We start from the raw sequence: 27058 nt of genomic DNA, 5'->3' as shown, positions 1-27058 counted from the left end.
ATGATCCATTTTCAAAATTCTGGTTAAACTAACAATTTGGTGTATAGGCAAGAAATCTAGAAGCAATACCTTGAGTTATACCTACATCATAGTCCCAAACTGAGATTCATTTGTTATCTGGTCCTTTACTTGAATTTCCAAAGTACAGAAACAGAAATAGTTTATCGAGTTATATACAACATAAAGGGATTTTCTCATTCTGAGTGTATCTTAAATTAACAAAAATGGGAACCAAAATATTGGTAGCATTTCAATAATGAGAACATACTATTCTTATTAGATGTAACAATATAAACTAAGAAGCAGGAAAATTTGGAAAGGATTAAAGAAAGTTATTTATTCTATCTAGGATCAATCTGTGGTCTCAGAATCATACTAAAACTTTGAGGAAACTGTTTCACATAGAAGTGGGAAGTCTCTGAATTTTATGACACAGACTTCAATAGCAGAAACAAAGTAAGTATTAATTTTTAAGCTCAGTTTTTAAAAACCTTCTAATTTTTAAATTCTTTGTGAAAACTGATAATTTACAACATATTTTCAGAATCACTGAAGGTAAAAGAAACTTACTAAATATTCTAAGCCCCTGTATTGATAACGTGCTATTGAGACATAATACAGTGGATAACCATGTTATTTCAGCCAACCCCCAAGACAATCCTATAAGATAGGTAGGTATCTCCATTTTAGATTAGATAATAATCAGGGAAATTGAATAACTTGCCCCAAATCATACGTACACAAAATTTAAGGTACAGTAAAAGGTGTTATAAAAAAAACCACCTGTTATCTCGATTGATTTTCAAAACACTACTATGAAGTAGATATCTCTACTTTTATTAGTTAAATACATTCAGGTAGTGATTAACTTGCCCACGGTCACACAGACAGAATATTGGAGAGACTAGTTTCCCTGAAAAAAAAGGCCTAGCAGGACAATCAGCTCTAACGCGTCTTTTGGAGCAAAAATTAATATAAGACCCAGTATTATATTATACCCGGTCTTATATTATAGTAAAATAAGACCGGGTATATTATTATATTATATTATATTATATTATATTATATTACATTACATTACATTACATTACATTACATTATATTATATTATATTATATTATATTATATTATATTATACCTGGTCTTATAGTAAAATAAGACCAGGTCTTATATTAATTTTTGCTCCAAAAGACACATTAGAGCTGACTGTCCGGTTAGGTCTTGTTTTTGGGGAAACATGGTAGATTCAAACACAAATCCATTCACCCTAACATCCATTTTCTTTCACTGTATCCAACTGCCTCGAAGAAAACTTAGAAAAAGAAGAGTTTAAAATTAAGACTTCTATTCTGCTTTCCACAATTCAAGTGTTTGGCTAAATGATTTTATTTCATACCAGAATCTACACAGTAATTTGTATCTACTGGACAAATTTTTAAGGGGAGAGAACACTCATAAAATAAAAAAAAGAATACCTGATATTTGCTACTACTGTTTTTACATTTAGGTCTATAATTTGTTTTGAGTTAATTTTGTACATGGTGACAGATATTGATCAAAATTCAAGTGTTTTTGCAAACAGAAACAAGCAGCATTTGTTTAAGACTATAACCTCTCCACTGAATTCCTCCTTACATCTTTGTCTAAAATCAATTGACTATATATGTGTGGATCTACTTTTGGATTCTCTAATCTGTTCGGTTGATTTTTATCTCTAACCATAGGCCAACATTAACTTAAAATTTATCAAAGACATAAATTTAAGAGCTAACACAATAAAACTCTTAAAAGAAAACATGATTAAATATTTTATGACCTTGGATCATGCGATGTTTTCTGACACCAAAATCATAAGCAACCAAAGGAAAAAAAATAGGTAAACTGACTTCATCAAAATTAAAAACTTTTGTCCTTCAAAGGTACCATTAAAAAAGTAAAAGACAATACACAGAATGGGAGATAATTTTCAGAAATAATCTATCTGATAAAGGGTTAGTATGAGAATGTGTAAACAACCTTTAAAACAAAAAAAGACAAGTAACCAATTAAAAAATAGGCACTGGATCTCAGTAGACATTTCTCAAAATAAAGATATATACGCAGCACAGATATTTAACATCATTAATCACTAGGGAAATAGAAATTAAAATTGCAATGAAATAACACTTCATATCCAATAGGATCGCTATAATAAAAGGATAAAAAATAACAGGTATTGGCAAGCATGTGGAGAAATTGGAACCTTCATACATTGCGGGTGGGAATGTAATATGATGTAACTATTTTGGAAAACATTCTAATAGTTCCTCAAATAGTTACACGGAGTTACTATGTGACCTAGTAATTCCATATATAAGTACATTCCCAAGAGAAATGAAAATACACATCTACCCAAAAATCTGGAATGTTCACAGCCAGAACTGAAAACTCAAGTGTCCATCAATTGATGAATGGATAAATTAAATGTGGTATATCCATACAATGGAAAATTATTCATCCATAAAAGGAATGAAGTGCTGATTTGTGCTACATGGGTAATACTTGAAAACTATTAAGTGAGAAAAGTCAAACATTTAGATAAAACGTCCACAATAGGCAAATCCATAGAGACAGAAAGTAGATTTGTGGTTGCCTGTGGCTGAGGGTTTTGAGTGAGGATAGGGGGTGAATTACTAATTGGTATGAAGTTTCTTTCTGGGATAATGAAAATGTGGAATTACATGTCGGTGATGGTTGTACAACTGTGTGAATACCCTAAAAACCTCTGAAAAATGTAAAAGGATTAATTTTATGGTATATAAATTTTATTGCAATTTTTTAAAAGTGTGATTTGGGATTGTGCTGAATCGATAGATTAAGTGTGGGGAATTCAACAATACTGAGCCTTCTGATCCACTAACAGGATTTCTTTTTAGGTTTTAAGTTCTCTCAGCAATGTCTTGTAGTTTTCATTGTACAGGTCTTGCACACATTTTGTCAGATTTATCCATCCATCCCTGAGGTCCCTGTTTCTTTGCTGGCTATGTGGGCCCCAGGCCAATCTCTCTTCTTTGAGGACCTGTCTTCCTTCTCATGTGTTTCCTTCCATTTTCAAAGCAACGATGCACTGAATTCTTCTCATGCTTTGAATCTCTGACTTTTTCAGCCACCAGCCAGAGAAAACTGCTTTTAAAGGGCACATGTGATTAGATTAAGATCACTGGGATAGTCTCCCTTTTGTCACATGACATAAATAATCATGGTCATGATACCTCATCCTATTCACAGATTCCACCCATCCTCAAAGAGGAGATGATTATACAAGAGTGAGGGTCGCTGTAGGTCAGTCTTAGAATTCTTTACCACAACACAGCATATATTTTTCACTCTTACTTTTTATCTATTTGTATCTTTACATTTGAAATGGGTTTCTTATACAGTATATAGTTGGGTATTAGTACTAAATCCAATCTCATAGTCTCTACCTCTCATTGGAATGTTTACACTTAATGTGATTATTCATAGAGCTGAGTTTAAATCTACCATCTTGCTATTTGTTTTTGTATTTGTTTCATTTGTTCTTTGTTCCTTTTATCCACTTAAAAAAAATTTTAAAACACTGATATTTCTCCTCATTATGCATTATTTTTTCCTGCTTCTTTGCATGTCACGTAATATTTGATTGGACCCAAAACATTATAAATTTGATCTTATTGGATACTGGATATGTTTGTATTTCTGTAAATACTCTTGGGTTTTGTTCTGACAGTCAGCGAAGTTACTTGGCAAGAGTTTGATACTTTCAAGTTAGAAGGACAATAGGATTAATTTTGCCCTACTCAGAGGCAAAACTGTTCTCAGTCATCTACCCTGTGAATTATACGGTTTTTCACTCTAGCTGCTGTGAACACATTATTCTTGGCCCCTCCCACATGAGCCATATGGTTCTTCCTCTAATTCTTTTGGGTGCTTCTTTCCCTGGCCTCAGGCAACTTCCTCACAAGTGTGCACTGATCAACCATCAGCTAGCTGAAGACTTGAAAGAGACCTTCTGAGAATCTCTAGGTCTCTCTCTGCGTGCTGCTCATTCCTCTCTGGTACTCTACCTTGAAAACTCTAGCAGCCTTCATCTCCCTGGGCTCCAAACTCTGTCCTCAACTCCAGGAAGATTGCCAGGCTCTGCATGGGTTTCCGCTTCTGTGCTTCTGCGAGTCTTGGAAACTCTCCCTATATAATAAGCTGAGGCAATCATAGGGCTCACCTCATTTGTTCCCCATCTCTCAGGAATCACTGTTCTTTGTTGTCTGATATCCAATGTTATGAGAGCCTGTTTCATGTATTTTGTCACGGTTTTAGTTCATTCAAATAGAAAATAAATCTGTTACCCCTTCTTGGCCAGAAATGGCAATTCTGATACTTACGTTTTATTCTTTTTTAATGTAATGAGAGGTATAGAAGAGCTAACAAGTACTGAGGGTTGTAGAAGATTAATACAAAAATCCAAGAATGTAAACATAGACCAGTGCTCCCCAACTTAAATAAAAACATCATGTGCCCATTAGGAAAAACAATATACAACACAGCATTTCCCCCAAATAGTAAGATAGCATTTTCTAATTTACATTCTTTATTTAAAGTTTTAAAAAATAATAAACCCTTATTACATAAAAGAAAAACAAAATTTGTCATGATACAGAATAATAACTAATTTAGACAGAACAATCTGAGTTCATTAGGTCAAATCTACAATACAAAGAAATTTCTAATGTACCAATTTATTTACATTAACATCTTCTATATTACATATATTGACTCTAACATATTGAAATGAACACATTTACAACTTGACTGAAAGAAATAATACCTTTGAGAAGTCCAGAGTTATCAATGGGTCCAGGATATACATTTTGATCTCCCATCTGATATTTGTCCCAACTGTCAAAGCCAACATATTTTTTCCACTGTTTGAACCAGCGACTATCAACTAGGTACCTAAAAAAGAAAAGAAATTGGTAAAGGAAAAACCTGGATTTATAAAAAGAGCAGAAAAGCTACCTACGTGTGATATTTCATTTTATATTAAAGTGCATGCCTACTTCAAAGATTATTGAGAATAATTTTAACGTCACAGTATTTGGAAGAAAAATATTTCACTTGTATAAGTATTATTTCTATTGTTCTATAAATATCTACTTCTTGAGGACAAGTATTGACATATACATTAATAAAAAACCTTTAACCATACTTTTTTAAAAATACAAGAAATAGCTCTTCAATAAAATATTTGCCAACTGAACAAAAATTCGAATGGTAAGCATAAAAATCAGATTTTAAAATGCAATATGGTAAAGTATAAAGAAATAAGAAAAATAGTTTTTTCGAAAAAAACTTACAAACGCTGTATGTTAATTTTACATATTCTACTGTATCTTTTTGGGAGTAAGGAAAGCAATTATTAAAGGTTTGCAAGACTGATTATAACAATTATCAAAGTTTTTTAAAAATTAAAAATTAGCTTCTTTACCAAAAATAGTTAACAACAAATACTGTTTCCAACTGTTTCTCATATAGTAGTAAAATCTACTGGGACAAGCAGGATTGATTTTTGATTGATTAAAAAAGTGTGATACAACAAGAAATATAAGCATTACTGAAACTATATTCACCTTATTTCCAAATACCTAGAATTAGTGTCTCAGCAGATGACCAGTGACAGATAAAGTAAAATAATGGTTCTTTAGCAAAGAGAACATACAAAATCATAAACCTAAAAAAACTTCACAAATTTATTCTGACTATATGTAACCTAATATGAAATACCGCTTTACCACTGGTTCATAATTATTTTAAATTCTTTCCCACAACATGTTCTCCACATGTAACCAGGTTCAATCACCAACAAAATCAAAAGTAAAGGTTAAGGTGTTTAAAACCCAAGATGTTTAAAACTATTTGTGGAATACTATCAAAATTCTACTTATATTTATTTAAAAGATATTTGTAAAATATGGGGCTTTGTCTCCCAAAGTATTGAATAAATCCTTCAGTTATAGTGGAGATTTTGCACTGGGCAGTATTCATCTGCTGCCGTAACATTTCTAGTTCAACTCTTTTTCCTAGAATTCGAAGTGACTACTTTCTGTATAATGATACTCTTATGAAAGGAGACTCTCCCATTTGATGAATATTTAGCTGCTTTCCACACTGCCTTCAATTGCAAAGGGGTGTCATACTTCTACTATAGGTCACCTCTATCTTACTTGTAGAATTTTGTGGTAATGAAACATGAAGCAAATAGAAAATAATAAGAGCATCTTACAGAAATAATGCATAGTCTTCTTAGGTGTTCCCATGAAAAACAATATTACATGCAGTAGAAAAATAAATGAAAAACATTTATTTCAAGACATTTACAGATTTGTTGTACTGTAAAAACTCTACTCCTAATCTCTGAATCTGCCAAAAATCTCAATTCCTCAATTTGAACTCATAAAAGCCAAGAACAGAATGAATAACTCACCAATATTACAAATGAGTGAACAAAGACCTAAATTTATATATTCTCAAAAGCACTCTTAATCCTTCGTATGCAATTAGGGTCCAGATGAGCCCAATTTTAGCTTCTGAATTACTTTTTTGAATAGTTGTAACTACTTGTGAAGATTGATACTTCATGGCTTATCAATCTTCACAAACAGTTATAATTATGATACTAGGATAAATGCTAAAACCCTTAATATTGCAATAATAGGTCTTGCATGATCTGCTCCTTCCTACCTCTCTAGTCTCAGCTGGTACGAATTTTCTTTGTGCTGAGATCTAGCTATAAAAGCCTGTTTTTCAGTTTCTGGACACACAATTTTCTGCTTCATAGCTCCTTGTGCCTAGAATATTCTCCTATTGCTCTCAACACTCAATTAACTCCTATCATCTTCATAGCCTAAATATCACTTTGTTAGGAGAATCCTTCCATAAGCTTCTCCGTTTCCTCTCAGACAGTTTGGGAAAAGAAAAACAAAATGACAATCCCAGTCTACTAGATGTCAAATTATAGAAATTACTTTTAATAATAACAAAATAACTGACATTTAAGCTTTACTCTTGGGCCAGGCGCATACTTCTAAGCACTTTAATATAGCGGCTCATTTATTCCTTTAACTACCCAACGAGGTAGGCACTATTAAAATTTCATAGGCACTCTGGGTGGTGAACACACAATGGGATTTATAGATGATGTAATACAGAATTGTACACCTGAAATCTATGTAATTTTACTAACAATTGTCACCCCAATAAATTAAAAAAAAAATTTCATAGGCACACGGAAATTAACTTGTCCAAGGTTACAAAGTTAGTGTCAGGCCTGTGATTAAGAAATTGTGATACTACTGGCACAGGGAGAAGTAAAAAGACCAATGAAAACAACACAAAGAAACAAGAACCAGACTCATTATTTGGAACTATGATATATATGCCAAAAGCATCATTACAACTAGTGGGGAAAGATCTGACATGTGCATGTGAAAAAATTAGAGTTCTACCTCACATGTGCAGTCAGCGCTACTCTGTTTGTTTCAAAAACTTGAATGTGTTAAACATGACTGATATATTAGGGAACAATAACAAATTTCAGTGTATGCCTAAGCGTTTCTTCATGTACAAACAGGGCCAAGACTAAGGTGAGACAAATGAGATGCCTAGGGATCCCAAAAGGGAAAAGCCTCCTTAAATTTTACTCCCTCGGTGCTTGCTTGCCATCCCATAGTCCTAACTCTGAAACAAACACCAGGTAAGGTAGAGCATTTCCCAACTGTACTGAGCCACACAGCAATACACAACACACACACACATCAAACATCTACCTCAATTCTCGCCTGTGATGAGCCACACTCTCCACAACTGCAGTGACAACTTCTTTGCAGATTTCAGATAATCCTCCTCCTACCTACCTCTTCACAATAAATCACAAGCTGCAACCCTTGTGAATCATACTTCCACAAGCAAACTTCATCTTTTTCAAAATAAAAAAATCGTATTTATTGTGGTATTTATGCATTTCGTAACCATTTAACATAAAATATGTAAAACTGTGTTATCATTTTTAAGTATTTTTTTTAATATGTCACTGACGAAATATTTTTGAGCATTGTACCCCAACCCCATTTTCCCCATATACCCTGCGGTTTTTATTGCATGATTCTGCATAAAGCATGGTGATTTTTAGGAACAAATACTGTGCTACAGAAGAACTGCCAAAATAAATTATAGTTGGATTAAAAACATAAATGTGGGGGTGGCCGGTTAGCTCAGTTGGTTAGAGCGTGGTGCTAATAACACCAAGGTTCCCGGTTCGATCCCTGCATGGGCCACTGTGAGCTGTGCCCTCCTTAAAAACAACAACAACAACAACAACAAACCCATAAATGTGAAAGCAAAAGTATAATTTTTAAAAAAGATTTTAAAAAATCCTTGTTACTTTAGATTATATGAAGAGTTAAGACAAAAAGCAAAAAATCTTAAAGATACACTTTGATAAATTTGACAAGGTTAAAATGAAAAGCTTCTGTTCAGCAAAGGTAGCACCAAGTAAAGAGGTAAGACTGGGGAAGATACTTATACTGCACATAAGCAACAAGGATTAGAACACATGAAGAATTCCTTTATTTTTTTTAAAAAAAATGGCAATTCACAGAACAGGAAATCAGAATGGCCTCTAACATGAGAAGATGCTCAATCTCATTAGCAATGGGAATACAAACTAATATAATATTATATCACTCTCATGAAACTGGTGAACTACACAAGCACATGTATACCCATGTGTCAACAATATTAAGTGTACAGAAAACGTAGTACAGGAATTTGTATAGTGCCAATAGGAATGTAAACTAGAACCCTCACTTTGGAGAATATTTGGCAGTATCTACTAAAGATAAAGATGTAAACCATACAATTATGTACTGCCACTGCTAAGTTTCATCCTAAAGAAATTCTTGCACTTACTTACAAGGATACAACTACAAGAATGCATACTGCAGCATAATTTGTAAGAATAAAGAAATGTGAAAAATCTAATACCCCTATTCATACCAACTACTACATAAAAACTGAAATGAAAAATACAACTACATGGATAAATCTCAAAATTACAATGTTGAACAGGAAAAAAGCTGCAAAAGGATACATGTAATATAAATATATTAAGATATAGATAAGTACACACAATGCAACTACAGAAAACTGTAAAACATGCCACAGATAATACATATTATTTACAGATCCATGTATAGTAAAAGAATAAATGAAGAAAATAAAAATCAATTTCGGGATGGTGGCTCCCTCTGGCTAAGGAAGGAAGGGGATGAGATTAGGGAAACATACAGGGAGATTCAACTATACCTGTAATGTTTTCTTTTTACAAACCAAGAGAGGTCTACACACATTATTTTATATTTTTCTTTGTACTCTTGTCATCTTGTAATATTACACTAAATATGATTAATGTTTTCTATTTAATGTAGAATGGTTTATATGTATGCATATACATATACATACCTCTTATATACATGCACAAAAATGAAGTAGAGTCAAATGTACGCACTATGAAAAATGTTGGGGCCAACAAAATTGACAAAGTGATAGGCAACAAATGAAAAGAAATTTCAAGCATAAAATTAAGAAAAATAACTATAAATACAGCTTAGGTTTTTAAAATTTGGATAAAAATATATACAGCAAAATGTATAAAATGCATAGTTTTAGATTTACCATTTTTGAAAAAATTCATAATTTCATATTATCTCATATTTATCTTTTATATTACATTTTCCAAACAGATGAATTTGTATTACATTTTAATTAAAAATTTACATAGCTTTGAAGAATTTTCTTTGAAAAAAATCATGATTTGACTGTTTCTAAAGTTATCAGACTATATAATTCTGATACACAGTAATGTATTCATTTTCGGGAAGTTACTTCCTTAGAGCAACCAGTAAGCCAGAAAAGTAAAAATAATTGAGTGACATCTCATAAGAAAATAAAAACACATAAAGTACAGAAAGCAGATTATCACCCTTGATACAGTATTTCACTGAAAATAAGACGGGGTCTTATATTAATTTTTGCTCCAAAAGATGTATTAGGGCTTATTTTCAGGGGATGTCTTATTTTTTCACGTACAACAATCTATATTTATTCATGCACAACAATTTACATTTAATCATTTCTTCATGTACAAAAATCAACATTTATTCAAATACAGTCACGTCACCTTTTTTCTGGAACATCGTCATAACTCTCTAAACCCCGAATTTCGGCTTGAATTTCTTGCAACTCCATTTCCTGTAGAACCATTGGCCCCAATCTCTCACGTCCAGCAACAGAGCTCTCCTTAAATGAGCACTTCTTGTCCATGTAGCCTGCTCGTAGTGCATTGGCAGCACAGCTGTCTGTGATTCGATCCCATGAATTCTTCACCCAAGTCACAACCTCTTGCAGGCTAGGCTTCACAAAGTTTCCACGCTGATTTCTCTCCATTCTATTTTCAATGTAGTCATTGATTTCCATGCGCAAATGTTCCTTGAATGGCTTGTTTATTGCAATATCAAGAGTCTGGAGATAGGCAGTCATTCCTGTGGGAATCATTTGATCTAATCTTCTCTCTGAAAGGAAGTTCTTCATGTCTTTAGTGTGGTAAGTGCTGGCTGAATCCCAGACTAGCAGACCTCTTTGGCCAGCTCGCAAAACAAGTGGCAGCATTAAATCGACGCACTTCCTTTTAACTGCCTTTGTGCACCAGCCTTTTTCGGTTTCAAGAACATAAATGCCTGAAACACATTCAAATTTATCTTTCTTGCCCTTAGTGATGATTAGAGGTGGGGCTTTCTTTCCATCCAGACAAACTGCCAAAATACAGGTAACACGTGCACTTTCGTAACCAGTGGAGGGAATGCAGATTGATGAGCCACCCGTCTATCAATTGTCATTTGAGATCTTTGGCCCATAAACACTGCAGTTTCATCCATAGCAATCATGCTGGAGAGTTGGTATTTAGAAAAGTTGATCCCATCAACAAAGGACTTGAATACAAGTGCACGTTTAATAACTTCAGTATCTTCCAGCTTGAACAATATTGTTGATCTTAGAGACAGTTCATATCACTGAAGGAAGTCATCCAGCCAGTGTTATGATGCTTTGAATTCTCTGGGGATATTTCTACCTGTGGTGCCATTGTAACGGCAAATACTTGGATATCAGCCCTGCGCACAACCAAAGCCTTTGCTTTCCTGTCAGCAATTCATTCACAGATGATGTCTTCCAGCTCAGGAAATAATGGTTGCCGACCTGATCCACACTTGTGCTTCTTAGCATTTCCCTGTCCACCTGCTGACTGAGGTTATCGTACTCTGCTCGCCATTTTCGGACCATTCGGAGATCCAACTTCTTCTCTTTGCAGAAAGCCATAAGATTCATGCCCCGGGAGGCTTGCACGATTCCTTTTTTTGTACTCAACAGAATAGCTCTTTCTTTTTGCACTCATCTGGTCTGGGGGTCAAAATATTATTCCCTTTAAATCTACCATTAAATGAAGTGATAATTGAAGACTTCCGAGACAGAAGTGGCAACAAAAATGATGACAGTTAAGAACGATGGTCCATACAAAAGCAATGAAAAACTGCACCAAAATTCAGAAAACTTTTTTTTATTTCACATGAGTGCATTAAGTATGTCCGTTACAACACACGACGTATTGAATTATGAAGATTCGTATTAGACACAACCATGTCCGTTTGTTATCAAGCGCGCACGTTATTCATGCGTTGTGTCTGTACTCTGATTGGTCATTCAGCAATAAGTCTTGAGTTCATCTGTTTACATAGGCGTTTGCCTGTCGTCCAAAGGCACCCACTTGGGTATTTACAAATACTTGATTACAATTTATAGTATCATTTATTTTAAGTATTAATTTCAATAATATTTATATTTAATTACATATTAATATTATTTCATAATTCAATATGTCCATCATGTGTTGCAACAGATGTACTACATACGTCCGTCTGGCTGACAATCTTAACTAGGGCTTATTTTTGGGGTAGGGCTTATATTACGAGCATCCTGAAAAATCATGCTAGGGCTTATTTTCTGGTTAGGTCTTATTTTCAGGGGAAATACAGTGTCTGGGAAGATAATATAAGCAAAACAATTATTCAAAAAACTCTAAAATTGACATATACTAATTTTAAGTTGATCAAGCTTTAGTACCAAATACTATATGAATTACTGACTTACAACCATGTAAATTTACCTAAATACTAAAGTGCAAACATCTAGAGAAATCACAGTACAGAGTAGTAATTAACAGCTTTGTAACAAATAGAATAATTTAAGTTTTTTGCACAAAGGAATCTATATCTTATGGATGACACTGAAGGTGAAATATTTCTGAATAATACTGAGCCATTTGACTGTGTTCCCATATAAACAGCAATGAAGTAAATATATCAAAGTATGATCAAGATCGCTTTACTTATGATTGAGGCCTCTGGATGTGGCTTAATCACTACTATTTCCCTCCGATTCAGTGAATTACAAGATTTTATGAAGTGCCTCACACTTGATCATTACCCATCATTCTCACCCACTAGTAAGTACATCAATACAAAAATAGTTTTATCATAATGTTAATATTATCCGGATTCAAAATTACTAAGGAAAATCTGATGGAGATTAAAGATTTATGGTCTTCAATCTCACAAGTCTTTCAAAGATGAACCACAATCCTTTTCAATAGTTATTTCACACCCTGCCAGACTAACCTATTAATTAGGTTGAATAGAGAACCTTGCTGCCTACTTTTGAAAGTTAGAAGCCTAAACTTTTCTGTCCAGCTCTTGCTCCACACCTTAATCTTACCTGATTCTCTTATATATCAGTGAAGGATATAACCCTACTTAAATCCAAGACTAATAATTTTTGTTGCAATGAACATCTATCTTTACGGATAAACCTTTTCAGATTTTTCAGATACCCAGGAGAGGGATCGCTGGATCATATGGTAATTCTATTCTTAATTTTTTGAGGAACCTCCACACTGTCTTACATAGCGGCTGTACCAATCTGCATTCCCACCAACAGAGTATGAGGGTTCCTTTTTCTCCACAGCCTCTCCAACACTTATTTGTCTTGTTGATGATAGCCATTCTAACTGGTGTGAGGTGATAGATATCTCATTGTGGTTTTCATTTGCATTTCTCTGATGATTAGTGATGTTGAGCATCTTTTCATACGTCTATTTACCATTTGTATGTCCTCTTTGGAGAAATGTCTATTCAGGTCCTCTGCCCATTTTTTAATTGAATTGTTTGTTTTTTTGTTGTTGTGTTGTATGAGCTCCTTATATATTTTGAATGTTAGCCCCTTATCCAAGGCGTTGTTTGCACATATTACCTCCCATTCTGTTGGTTGCCTCATTATTTTGTCGATGGTTTCTTTTGCTGTGCAGAAGGTTTTTAGTTTGATATAGTCCCATTCATTTATTTTAGCTCTTACTTTTCTTGCCTGTGAGGTCAAATTCATAAAAATCCTCTTTGCACCCAAGGTTCATAAGTGTAGTACCTATGTTTTCTTCTATGCAGTCTATTGTTTCAGGTCTTATGCATAGGTCTTTGATCCATTTTGAGTTCATTTTGGTACAAGGTGACAGACAGCAGTCTATTTTCACTCTTTTGCACATGGCTTTCCAATTCTCCCAGCACCATTTATTCAAGAGATTGTCTTTTCTCCATTGTATGTTTTTCACTCCTTTGTTGAAAATTATGTCCATATTTACATGGGTTTATTTCTGGGTTTTCAATTCTATTCCATTGGTCAGTGTATCTGTTTTTCTGCCGATACCATACTGTTTTGATTACTATTGCTCTATAGTACAAGCTCAAGTCAGGGAGTGTGATACCTCCAGCATTTTTCTCTTTTCTTAGGGCTGCTTTGCCTATTCGGGGTCTTTTGTGGTTCCATAAAAATCTGGTAATTTTTTGTTCTATTTCTTGAAAAAATACCACCAGGATTTTGATGGGGATTACATTAAATCTGTACGTTCCTTTGAGTAATATGGACATTTTAACTATGTTGATTCTTTCAAGCTGATGTTCACTGCAGCTTTATTTACAGTGGCCAAGACATGGAAACAACCAAAGTGCACTCCAACAGATGAATGGATAAAGAAGATGCGGTATATATACAAAATGGAATACTATTCTGCCATAAGAAAAGATGAAATAGTGCCATTTGTGACAAATATTATTTCCTTGGATGGATCTTGAGATTATGATGATAAGCAAAATAAGTCACACAGAAAAAGTCGAGAACCACATGACTTCACTGATATGTAAAACTGAAAGCAACAAAGGAACAAGACAAATGAACAAAAACTCATAGACATAGACAATAGTTTAATGGTTACCAGAGGATAAAGGGGGAGAGATGAAGATGAAGGTAAACAGGATCAAATATATGGTGATGGAAAGAGAACTGACTCTGGGTAGTGAACACACAATGTGATATATTGATGATGTATTACAGATTTGTACACTTGAAACCTATGTAACTTTACTAACCATTGTCACCCCGATAAACTTGAATTAAAAAATAATAATAATTTTTGTTAAATGCTTTGGATTTAATTTCCTTCCTTGGAAACTTACCCAATCAACAGCATCAATGTCCTTGTTTCTGCCTGTATTTTTTTCTCATTTTTCCCCCTCCACTCAGCATATAAAAAGGACCAATTCTTTCCCCGTTTCTTCCTAAACCACCTCCCATTTCACATACTTTATTCCTCCTCTACTTACTCCATTTTTCTGACTTGTCCTTGAAGCAAATTCTTCCCCCTTTCCTCCTAAACCACCTCCCATCTCACAGATTTAATTTCTCCTCTACCCACTCCCATTTTTCTGACTTGTTCTTGCAGCCAAGCTTGTCCTTCCTCAACTTGAAAAGGTGCTCACAAAGTCACCAATGACTACTATCATATCCAAAGGATCCATAATTTTATGAACTTTATCAATCCTTTTTAAAGTTAAATTCTGTGATTCTACTTTTTTGAAGGGAGGGATATTCTCTCTCTCTCTCTCTCTCTCTCTCTCTCTCTCTTTAACAGCCTTCTCCTCCTCTGCTTAAATGTTAGTATTCCATAGGGCTGTATTCCTTAACTGTTCATACTCTCCAATGATATTGTAATTCATACCAATGATTCCAAAATCTGCATCCCAGGGCCAGCCCCCAAGTTCTTGAACCATATTTCCAATTCCTACTATTCCATGTCAACTCGGATATTTCAGACATTTCAACCTTGAGTCACCAATCATCTTCCCACTTCCAAATGTATTCCTTCTCTACTATTCCTTTAATAAATTATGTCATCGGTAATTTAACTTCCCAAGGCAGAAACCAAACTACTATCCTCTAGCCCTCTCTCACCCAATAACATTTAGTAACCAGATCTGTCCCTCTCCTCTTCATCCTCAGAAAAGTACCTTAGTTCTGTTCCTCCCTCCCTCTCTCTATCAAGTTTTGGGGGCAGATTACTGTAACAGCTGCCCAACTGTCTCTGTTTGAAGTCTGCCTGCTTTCAATATGTCCTCCATTCTGCTGCCACAGACATTTTAAAAACACAAATATGACGTAACTCCTTTGTTTAAATTGAAATTCTAATATCACATAACAGACTATATAAATGCTTTATATTTATATAAAGTTTTTGTATAAAGTGTTTTCACATTAATTAGTTGATCATTAGAGTAACTCTTTTCCTCTTTATTTAGCTGATGGGGAAACCAAACTTCAGAGGTTACTTGACTTACCAAGGTTAACACTACTAAGTGAGTATGCAGGGCCTGTTTTCAGTACGCACTCTAGTTTTCAGTCTCTAAAGTTCAATGCTCTATTATATTAAACTTTACTTTAAATCACATTTATCAAAGGTCTAAAGATGTAAGATGCTTAGTAAAATCATATTTCCCTCTTTATGAAATGGTAAGTGTTCTCTTTATAAAGCAAAGTAGCAGAAGGATATCATGATGTATTACCAAGTTATAAATAAGAATTGAAATATTTATTTAAAAAGCACAATCTAGCCATTTTTATCTATTTTATTTATAAGAAAGTATTTTCAAAGTGGGGAATCTTTGGTAAATCTTAGATCTTTGCCTACTGGAAACTTAGTAGTAGAGCCCGAGTGTTCATTCACACTACATCTATATGAGAGCAATGTTTTCACCTCAATTAAGCCTAAATATACACTATCTTGCTTTTCAGAGGTTTTTTGGAGTTACAGGTGAATTTTTTTCATACTCAATCTCAATTTGTTTTCATCATTATTTCTGCTTATACATTTTCTCACCTGCTGAAATCAGCCTTGAGTAGGTATGAATTCTCAATTTACTGTAGAAAAAGTACTAGACCAAAATTCTTTTTCTGACATTACCTGCTGCGAGGTGTTAGAGAAGTTACTCAGCACTAAAAATTCTAGCTTGTTCATCTTAGAAGTGGAAATTCATTCATTCAAAAAATATTTCTTGGAGGTCTGTGTATATGCTATTCCATATGAACAGGCAAGGTACCTGTGTTCCTGGAATTCAGAGTCCAGTGGGGAGAGACAGTACGTAATTAAGATATGTAGGAAAATACTGTGTTAAGTGCTGTGAAGGAAAAGTACAGGGACCTATAAAAACATATAAAGGGAACCCTATTTATAATAAGGAAAGCCTCTTTGAAAAAGTAACATTTTAGCATATGAACAGAAATTATTTCAGGAAGAGCAAGACAAAAAACCTTTCTAGACCGAAGGAACAACATGTGCGAGGACCAGTACAATTTAGGGAGTTTGGTATGTTAGAGGGACTTACTAAATGAGGTTGGAGTTTATGACAAGGGGAGGAGAAAGCTAGCTAAGGCTGAAGAAGCAGACTGGGGCAAGACTATACAGTGTGCCCTTAAGGTAATGATAAGGATTTTATCCTAAATGCAATGGAAAGCCACTGAAAGATTTTTAGAAGGGAAGAAATATAGTCTGATTTACATTTTATGAAGACCACTGGGAATATTTCACAGGATACAAATATGTGTGAAATAATTAATAACTCAAAAACTGACATGACATTATGAGTACTTTAAAAGGTCTAAATTGTATGGTGTTAAATATTCTGAAGGCATCAAGAAAGACACTTTGTATGCGGTCTACACAGAACAATTTTCAATGGCTCAAGAGGCTGGGTTAATTTCAGTACCCCAAATGAATGTTTTAATTTTCAGCCAGTCCTCAAAGGCAGAAAAATTACATTAACGACTTAAAAGGCCAATTTTTTTTTTTTTTTTTGGTTGGGGAAGATAGGCGAGTTTTAAAAGTTGTTTAGTATTTTTAAGCACAAGAAGCAAATTTAAGAAAGATATATAGGGACCAATAAATAACTCAGAAATAGTCTTAGATATAAAGAAGCTTAAAGGTAGTATGGAGGAAACGAGGAAATACCAGCAGCACAATTTAGGAAACCACAGCGTTAGTGAATGTGAGTACATAGTTCCGTTGTTTTGATTAGTATATGTTTATACTGACAACATTCAGATAAGCGGTTCCTGCTTAATTGCCTAATATTGACATTAACATAACATTATTTGTATTTTTTAGATCTTACTTTTTTCTATGTCAAGTAGGCATAAGACAGTCATCCTTTTACAACTAAGAAAATACACAAAAATATCTGCCTAATCCAATGTATCACACTTAATCTCAGAGCAATATGTATAACTATCCTGGGCAAAATTAATGGCATAAACAATTCTGGATATTAATTCACTCTATTACTAATCCTCTCATTTAATGAATTACTGTTTAAATTACATTCAAGTAGTAAAAGCATGAAACACTTTTTAATACTAAAGCAGATATACAGTATCTAGTATTTTAAATGATTATAAACCAGATATTTTGCTGAATTTTTTTAGGTATAACAAACTAAAACTCAATTTCATTGTTTCAGCAAAACTTAACCAAAAAAAGCGATGATGTTCTTTTAAATAAACAAATGGCTTTCCCATTTATATCCTAATTTTTAGGTTTCAAGCATTTCCAACCTATTTTCTGCTGAGCACATTAAATTCATCAGTTAGCAAGAACTCATTCTCATGACCTCTTTTTACATCTAAACTAAAAGACAAATAAGGAACTCAAGAAGGAGGCCAAGTAAGATTGTGAAAATGAAAAGAAAACCCACAGAATGGGAGGAAATTTGGCTAATCATCTATTGGATAATGAAAATTTGTATTTAAAATATATAAAGAAATCTTAAAACTCAATCAAAAGACAAATAACCAAATTTTTAAAATGGGCGAAGGATCTAGAAAGACAGTTTGGCAAAGAAGATACACAAATGGCCAATAAGCATATATGAAAAGGTGTGCAACATCATTAGCCATTAGCAAAACGCAAATCAAAACAACAATGGATACTTCTTTACATCCACTAAGACAGGCAATAACAAATGCTGACAATGATATGGAGAAATCAGAACCCTCATACACTGCTGGTAGCAACGTAAAATGGTGCAGCTGCTTTGGAAGAGAGACTATCAGCTCCTCAAACAACTAAACATAGGGACCCAGCAATTCCACTCCTAGGTATAAACTCAAGAGAAATGAAAACTTATGTACATACAAAACGTGCACGTGACTGTTCACGGCAGGATTATTCAGAAGAGTCAGAAAGTGTAAACAACCCAAATGTCCATCAACTGATGAAGGGATACATTCAATGAGGTATGTCCATACAATGGAATATTATTTGGCAATAAAAAGAAATTAAATACTGATATGTACAGCAACATGGATGAACCTAAAAAACATTATGCTAAGTAAATGAAGCCAGGCACAAAAGAATCATGTATTATATGATTTCATTTATATGAAATACTCAGAATGGGCAAATCTGTAGAACAGAAAGTAGATTAGGAGCTACCTAGAGCAGGGGGAATTGGGGAGAAATTGAGGGACTAATAGGTAGGGGGTTTCTTTTAGGGATGATAAAAACATTCCAAAATTGATTTTGATGATAGTTGCACAACTCTATGACTATACCCAAACCCAGCAAATTGTACACGTTAAGTGGGTGAATTGTATGATATGGGAATTATATCACAATAAAGCTGTTATATTTTTTCAAATGAGGGGGGGTGGAAGGAATAGATCTGGATGGATTTATTGGGGATGACTTCACAGAGATTGGTTTTGAGTTAGGTTTTGAAGTAAGCAAAAGTCAAGAATTAGTAAAATGTATTTGAAAAAATATAAATGATATGTAAAGCCCTGCAAGGCAGGAATAAGTAATTTGCAGGAAATGGGAACCACCACCTGTATCAAAGCAGAGCTATATTAATTAGAAATGAGACTGCTAAGAATGCTAAACCAAGGAGACCCAGAAAATTCTACAGGTTCTTCATATGGACAAAGATGAACATGGTGTTTTACTACTGGGACAAAGCTGTCACTTCTTAATTTCAGTACTTCCAAGTATCCATTCCTCAAAAAGTTGCTCCATAATATGGGTTTGGCTCTATCACTCATAGGCAGACAGTACAGTTTAAAATGCAGGCTTTTAGAGTTCACTGCCTAGGTTGGACTCTCTGCCCTACCACTGCCCAAGTGTATGACCATGTGCACTTAACTCTGTACGCCCGTTTCTGTAACTGTAAAATAAGAATACTTATTTCAGACATGTAAAAAGCTCAACAAGGTAAACAAGTGGTAACCATAGCCAAAATGACATGGTACATATAACTACTTAGCTACACCTCTCCTGAGAATCAAGTTTTTTCAGCTATTTGAAATCCATTCAAATACATGAATATAAATTTTCCATCTATACCAAAGATAAATCTCTTGATTAAACTGTTAAACTTTGTCAAGCTGTTAAAATACATTGTTAAATAACATAAAGCGATCCAAATTATCAAGTCTCTTTTACCACAAATATTTCATCTTTACTATTCTTAATCTTGTTTTCACTAAAAGAACGTGATGCTCTTTTCTCTCAAGTAATTAATTTTGCCTCTAATGCTTCCAGGTTTTAATTTAACGGACTCTCCTAAAACTTGGACTAGCCTGGCCTCAGAGTTACTCTTGGACTTGCTTGTGGGAGCCTTTGCTTTCTTTCATAAAGGAAGACCTTTCTACTTCTGCTAAATGATTCTCTTTAACAGTAAGGAAGTATTCACTAACATCTGGGTCTTCTCAAAGCTAAAAGGAGAGTGGAATGAAGTGTTAGTATTCTTAAGTCTCCTCCTCCTGGAGAAGTAAAAGTAGTCATTACCCTCCTTTTTCTTTTTGGAGAGCTTTAAGGAAACCATGCAGAATCTTACTGATAGAAGTGGTAAAGATGTTCTACGCATAATGAAATACAGGTTAATGCTACAGATGTTTCCTGCCTTACGAGATATTACAATCTGATCTTCCCTACTTGTTTTTGAGGAGCCATTTTTGATTGTCCCCTCAGATACATCATTTCAATCTGTATTCAAAATTGAGGTCACTTACTACCAGTCTTATTCTTGGTTTCTTTAGTAGTAACTTCTGTGTAACCTGGATGATAAAAGTGAAATGAACTATATTCTCTTGTTTCAAAAATAGATGGAGAAAGAATCTGGAGAAATGACTTTAAGGGAATAAATATAAGGTACAGAGTGTGAATTACAGTGTTAACTGAGAAGATGGAAATAAAAGGTACAAACTGAACTGATATTATTCAATGAAGAAAAAAAAACTAGCAAATGTTGAAAAATTCTATATGGGGACCAAGAAGGAATAGTTTAATAGTCTAATGACTTAATTAAATACTGTTTGGGTTACATTGAGTAGTGACAGCATAGAATATTTTTAATACTAAGGAGATTAACATATTTAGTATTTCAAATCATTATAAACCAGATACTTAAACCAGCTCTGAAATCATCAAGCATCTATAAAATGAGGTAAATAACAGCACTTACTTTAAAGGGTGCATAAGTGTAAAGCATTTGGAATAGTGGCTGGCACAGAGCAAGCATTCAACAAATGTTCACTCGTGGAATACGTGCAAATCAACTGATTTCCTTGAGTTCAGATGCCTTATGTATAAGAAAGGAATATAAATACATACAATGATCCTTATTTTGAGAGTCAAATCAGATAATGTATGTAAACACACTGCTCAACTTTCCCCTTATCTCCCTGCCAATATATTTGATGGTTTCAATCCACTTTTATCAAAATCATGGCTTATTAATAAAGTGATTCTAAAAATGAAGGAAAAAAAACACCACTCTAAATTCATGCTATAAAATGGATACAACTACGGTAATGACTAACATGGAAAAACTGATTGTTCTATCAGCCGTGATGCAACTTGGACTGTCAGTTTCCAGGAAGTATTGAAGAGCTATCAATATAGTAACGCGTACCTTCGACTGTCTTAATTCACATGTCTTTTGACTTTGAAAGTTTACTAAGAGAGTTATTTTTGGAAAGAAAATCAGTTGGCAAACATGGAATATAAAATACCAATCACTTATATTTGCATTTTCTGGGCTGGACTGTTCCTATGGATTCACAGTCGAAAAACAGAGTTTTATGTATTTGTGGCTTACTGTAAACCAGCACTTTTAAAATACAGTAAGTACTAAAATAAATTATCCTACAAGCTCTTACTATCTGCTTGATGTGTTATTTCTATAAAACTATATAAAAAGGAGCTTATGATTACCGATAAACAATTAAAATCCAAAATCTCAACAATAAATGATCCCAGTTTCTTTTGTTTAAATGTACTATTGGATCAAATAATATCTATTCTACATATTCAGTTCATCACCTATTAATCTTTAAACATATTTTAATTTCCAGAAGCAAGACATTAAGATTTTCTACATATTGTATTATATCTAAACTGAAGAGCCACAAGAAACAAGTAGAGGGTAAAATGGTAGAATTGTGCCACTAAAATTGACTCCACTTAAAGAGAAAAAAAAAAATGTCAATTTTCTTTTTAAAGTGAAAGCAGATTTTAAAATGCATCTTTAAAATAAGAGGGAGTGTAGTACAGTGATTTTTTAGGGTCTGACTTAAAGTCCCCGACTACCAGGGTTTAAATCCCAGATACATCACTGTGTGAACACCTACCTCTCTGAGCCCAGGACTCCTATTGTGTAGAATGTGAATTATAGTACATTAACTTTCTAGTGCCCTAGGACTGTGGTGATAAGTAAATAAGTTAACATACTTAAGTACTTAAAATAGTACCTAGCACAGTGTTTTAAAATGTAATATTATAGGTCATGGCCCGACAGATTAAAAATTGTATTATGCTTATGTGCAAGCAAGATTAATAGCTGTCACAAAACTATTTTGTAAAAAGACCATTTATTTAATACCTTGCATGTGCTAGTGGGAAAATGGTATGGTTTAGAAAAATGTAAAGCCTGAATGTCACTAAAGAGATAAATAAAATCACTGACTAAAGCTCTGGATGATCTTGGCCAAACAGGGTCCATTAATCTTGGATTCATTAACAACTTAGAAATGATTTAAAAATTTATGAAAAGGCTTAAATTAGGAAAAAAGTGTTTTTCTAAATTTTAAACAACTAAACTGTGAGACATATGCTTTAATGTCACTATTTCTGTCCTCAGTCTTACCAATTTACCAACACTGAAAAACAGTTTTGCTTTCTGGTTTCATTTCCTGGAAATGATGTAATTATACCTTCGTTTAGTGGTAAACACTTTGGCACAACTAAAATTAATTAACAGTAACAGTAATGTAAAAACTTCTTTAGGATACATGTACTAAAAAATTTGGAGTTCATACTGATTAACAGTGTCCCTTTACATTATTAACTGATTTGTGATTATAAGGTTATTTTCTGTTAGTGTGAATAAAAGTTGTGTAAACATAAGGGATCATATAATATAAAGCCTCAAAGATTTCTAAGTAAAAGAGTAGGAAAGAAGGCTCTAAAACTGAAATCAATGTCTCCTGTCTAAAAACCTCATTGATCTGATGGACTGTTCCTTGGCAATTTATTGAAACAAAATATACACATTTTAAATGACTCTAAATAAAAATTTAAGTTACTCTCTGAAGTTACCTTAAACCTATTGAGTTACTAGGGTTTATACAAAAATGACATGCAGAATTTAATTTGTAAAGTTGGCTATGTGGTACCATTAAACATACTCGCACATAAAAATTAGTGAAAATAACTGGTAAATAAATGACATTTAATAAAAATGGGGAAATAAAGCAGGTATTTTCATTTATAGTTACCTGTTTATTTGTTCATAATAGGACTATTTTAAAAGAAATCTCCAAAGAAAGTATTCCACAGTCCACAACTTGTCTTTGTAATTCATTTATTTAATTACCATCCCCTTAATGAGGTTCCTCCGTTGCTAATATACTCACACTTAATGTGCTTTAAATAAATTTTCCTTTTGTCTCAGCAGGAGAAACCACCGTGTATTTGAAGATTAAGTTATCTTTTAACCTAAGCTAAACAATTCTAGTTCTTTCATCCTTTTTCTATACCTCTAAATTCTAACAACCTTGTTCATGGTTTTCTGCATCTGTCCTTGGAGCTAAAATACAGAAATCGCATTGCGAGACAACTGCTTTCCTCCTCCTAGTGTATGTAGATCAGTGTTACTTTCATACCTCACTTTTTCCAAGAGGTATAATTGCATCAATTTTGACTTTTTTTGTGATTATAAAGTCTAGTACAAGCATATCATAAAGTTTGTGTCTCCTCATCTCAGACTCATGTAACTTACTTTCATCTCTAGAAAGTCAGTTTGCAGGTAAAAATCAGTCACTATTTACAAATAAACAGAAACTCTAGTATCCATGCAGAATCAAACCTTTATCCTTGTCCAGGTGTTAAGAGTTAGTTACCAGAGTACAAGACAATCCTACCTACAAAGCGCTCACAACCTAGTTAATGAAATTTATTCATCTTAATACATATGACTATAACATCAAACACCAGTATTAAATTTTCAAGAATAAATTTATGGTAAACCTACTATTTTTTCTCAATAGTCCAGTCTTTCCAAGATGGTTATATACATATACCAAGAAAATGTTCCTTTTGCATATGGTCCATTTTAGCTATAAGACAGGGTTTGCCAAATACCCATAAATGATTAACCCAAATAGTAAAAGAAAATTAAAAAGAGAAATAACTTTTTAATGAGTTAAAAACTCACTTTTAATGAGTTCCAAAAACATAAGCCCAAGTAACAAATGATTAAGTATCTTTACCAGTTCTGTACTTAGGAATACATTATCAAATTTGTACTTATCAAATTATTGTCCCTAAACTCTGAATCAAACTTTTGCTAAAACAAAACAAAAACACAAACTTCTGCTTTACATTACTTCCTTTTTTGACAGGTTTCACCTGCTAATTGCAAGTAAACTAGCTCACACATTAAACCAAACTGGTCTCTGCAACTCCTCAGTACTATTTTGCTCCTGCATTTTTCCCCCTTAAAATAAGCAGGGAAATCAATGTGAGAATAAATTCTACTGTTACCTAAATATCTGGGCTTCGGTTTCCTTCTCTTTAAAATGAAAACATCAGAATGTTCAAATTTATGAACTTCCTTTTATTTACTCTTTAAAATGATTTGTAGTAACCTTGTCAAAAAGCAAAAATACTTTCATTTGAAAAATACTGTACCAAACTTTAAAAAGTTTAATGCCTACCATAAACATACTGCTCCTATCATCCTGTAGTGTCAACAATACCAATTAATACTCATTATACCAAAAACATAACAATATTAAAGAGAATATCTATGTAAATGATATCCATATTTTAACTTATAGATTTCTGTTTTATGAAAATCCACATTTATCTTCTTATGAGGTGGTAATAGGTTAGGTGAATTAAGAATTTTTAAGTGTTCTTTAACAAACAATAGCAAGGATTCATTTCATCTTTAACAATCCATAGGCCAAGGTGAACATGTGTCCTAGGAAATGTCCTATTTCCCCACAGTAATAAACATCTCAAGAACACTCCAATATGAACAATAACATTTATTCAATCATATTTTTGCTCCAGTGCAACAAATACATGTTTACACCCTTAGAGATCAGCATATAAACATAGTAAGTATGCAGTTATGTAACAAGTAGGAAAAAAGTATCAAGACTTAGATAAAATACTTAAATTCAAGCCCCAAGTCTGCCATCTATTAGCTTTCTTGAAAATGATCCTAACCACCACACCATTTTATCAGCATTGGTGGCGATAAAAATGCGACTAAAATTTAATGTTATCTCATAAACAGAAAATCTTTTAACTATTTCATTGTATCAAGTTAAAACCCCCATAAAGAAATTATTATCGTCCATTTCATAGATGAAGATACTGAGGTGCAATGATTAAAATGAACTTTCCTCAAAGTCATACTGCAAGTTAAAGGGTGGAACAGTGACTCTTTCAGGTGTAAATCTTATGCTCCTTCTACTAACCCACATTGGAGCACATGAAAAAACACTCTGTGATATATATATACCACTGTTATGGTGATCATGAGAAGTGAAAATATTTTTTATTATAATAAAGAGGCACATTATCTTTCCTAATAAACAGAGCACCTTTTGTTACACATTCATATATTGAAGTTATTCTGGATGCCACTTGATATGGCCGACAAGTATTAAAATCTCTACATACTTCCTCCAGTATTTTAAGTATACCCTTTGGTATTTTATAAGTTTGTATATTAGCAAGTGACTTAAGCCTCAAGTGGACTTATCTACTTTCTGCAGGCCTATGTTATCCTTCCACCAGGAGGGAAGGGCTGCACTTCTAAGAAACGCTGCCGGTTTCTACCAAGCCTCTACTACAGCACAAGACCACGTGGTATCTCATAAGCCTAAGGTTTCCTACTCCTTCCTCTCCCTCCTTTTGACAAGGAACTGGAAACTAAGGTTTCCTTCTCTTAAGTGGCTCCCTGACACATGCCACCTGTGTAGTACGAACCGTAAACACCCTGCAGCCTGCCTCCCGGAAGAATACAAGAATCAGAATAATAGGGAACTTGGATGCCGACAATGCCGGGAAAGGAAATGACTGGAGAAGTCAAGCGGGTGAGATAGTGATAAGCCGCGGGACCAGGACCTGTCAAACATCAAGAAATTCACGCCGAGCCACTGTAACCTATCGTTCGGGAAAGGCCTTAGGTGGGAGCGGCACTACGGAAGGAAGGAGGACGAAGAGAACTACACGAGCCGCCACCGCCGCTCACCGTAAGCCTCTCGGCTTGTCTCGATAAGCCACGAACCCTGACCCTCATCTCGGGTCCAATCTTTGCACCAACATTTCCGGAGTGGCCAAAATCCTGCTGCCCAGGGCGGCCGCCGCCGGACCTGCCCGCACCTGTCACTAGCGAAAGACACCAGTCCGCAGTTCCTGCCCAGTTCCACACCATCCTCGAGCAATCGCGGCCACCTCAACCCCTTTCCCTCACCAGGTGTCCCCTTTCCGGAGCGAGGTTTTGAGCAGCGTCGCGATGTCAGACCGCTGGATGTCCAGATCCGCCGCTCCGCCTTCCGCCATCTTCTTCCACTAGCGGCAGCGGAGGCGGCAGCGACGGCGGCGGCACGCCCCGGAGCATTGTGGGAATGGCGTCCCGGGGCCCCGCCCAGTCAGCAGGTCGAAACCAAAAGAGATGTAAAGGGGGGGGGAGCCTCTTCGTTCAAGAGTTGGCCCTGAGGGCGGACTGAGTGCAATGCCGTGGTCTGCTGCCCCCCATCGGCCCTCGCTCGTCCAGCATCTCGCCTTGGCCTCCCGCCCCGGGACCGCCTGGTTTCAACTGTCCTCGGCGGGGCTTCGGTCCTCTCTGGCTTGAGCGGTGCCACGGCCCCGTCCATCCTTGACTTCAGCCTTCTCCTCCCTCTTTCCCACAGATGCCTGAAAACCCCTATTTGCGCATTCATTCACGCTTGAGGGAAGGGTAGGGTAGGGTCGGTTAGGGTGGGC

General features: G+C 34.6%; 1 protein-coding gene across 3 annotated transcripts in view; it reads right to left on the bottom strand.

The window, feature by feature from the left end:
* Positions 1 to 26704, bottom strand: part of USP15 (ubiquitin specific peptidase 15) — a 114150-nt gene extending 87446 nt beyond the window's left edge. For 2 of the 3 annotated variants that reach the window (XM_019732414.3, XM_019732415.3), the window contains exons 1-2: positions 26547 to 26704; positions 4844 to 4971 (exon numbers count right to left, since the gene is read on the bottom strand). In XM_019732414.3, coding sequence (XP_019587973.1) covers positions 4844 to 4971; positions 26547 to 26635 — 217 coding nt within the window. In that variant the 5' untranslated portion in view covers positions 26636 to 26704. Of the gene's footprint in view, positions 1 to 4843; positions 4972 to 26455 lie in introns of all 3 variants that reach the window. The other variant, XM_088800381.1, reaches the window with a different exon arrangement.
* Positions 26705 to 27058: the final 354 nt, after the last annotated feature.

The sequence above is a fragment of the Rhinolophus sinicus genome, chromosome 1, assembly GCF_057876585.1.
Source record: "Rhinolophus sinicus isolate RSI-liver-muscle chromosome 1, RSI-T2T, whole genome shotgun sequence".
NCBI classification, from domain to species: Eukaryota; Metazoa; Chordata; class Mammalia; order Chiroptera; family Rhinolophidae; genus Rhinolophus; species Rhinolophus sinicus.
Note: the sequence above shows the minus strand (reverse complement) of the source record. Positions and strands in the feature narration are given on the sequence as shown.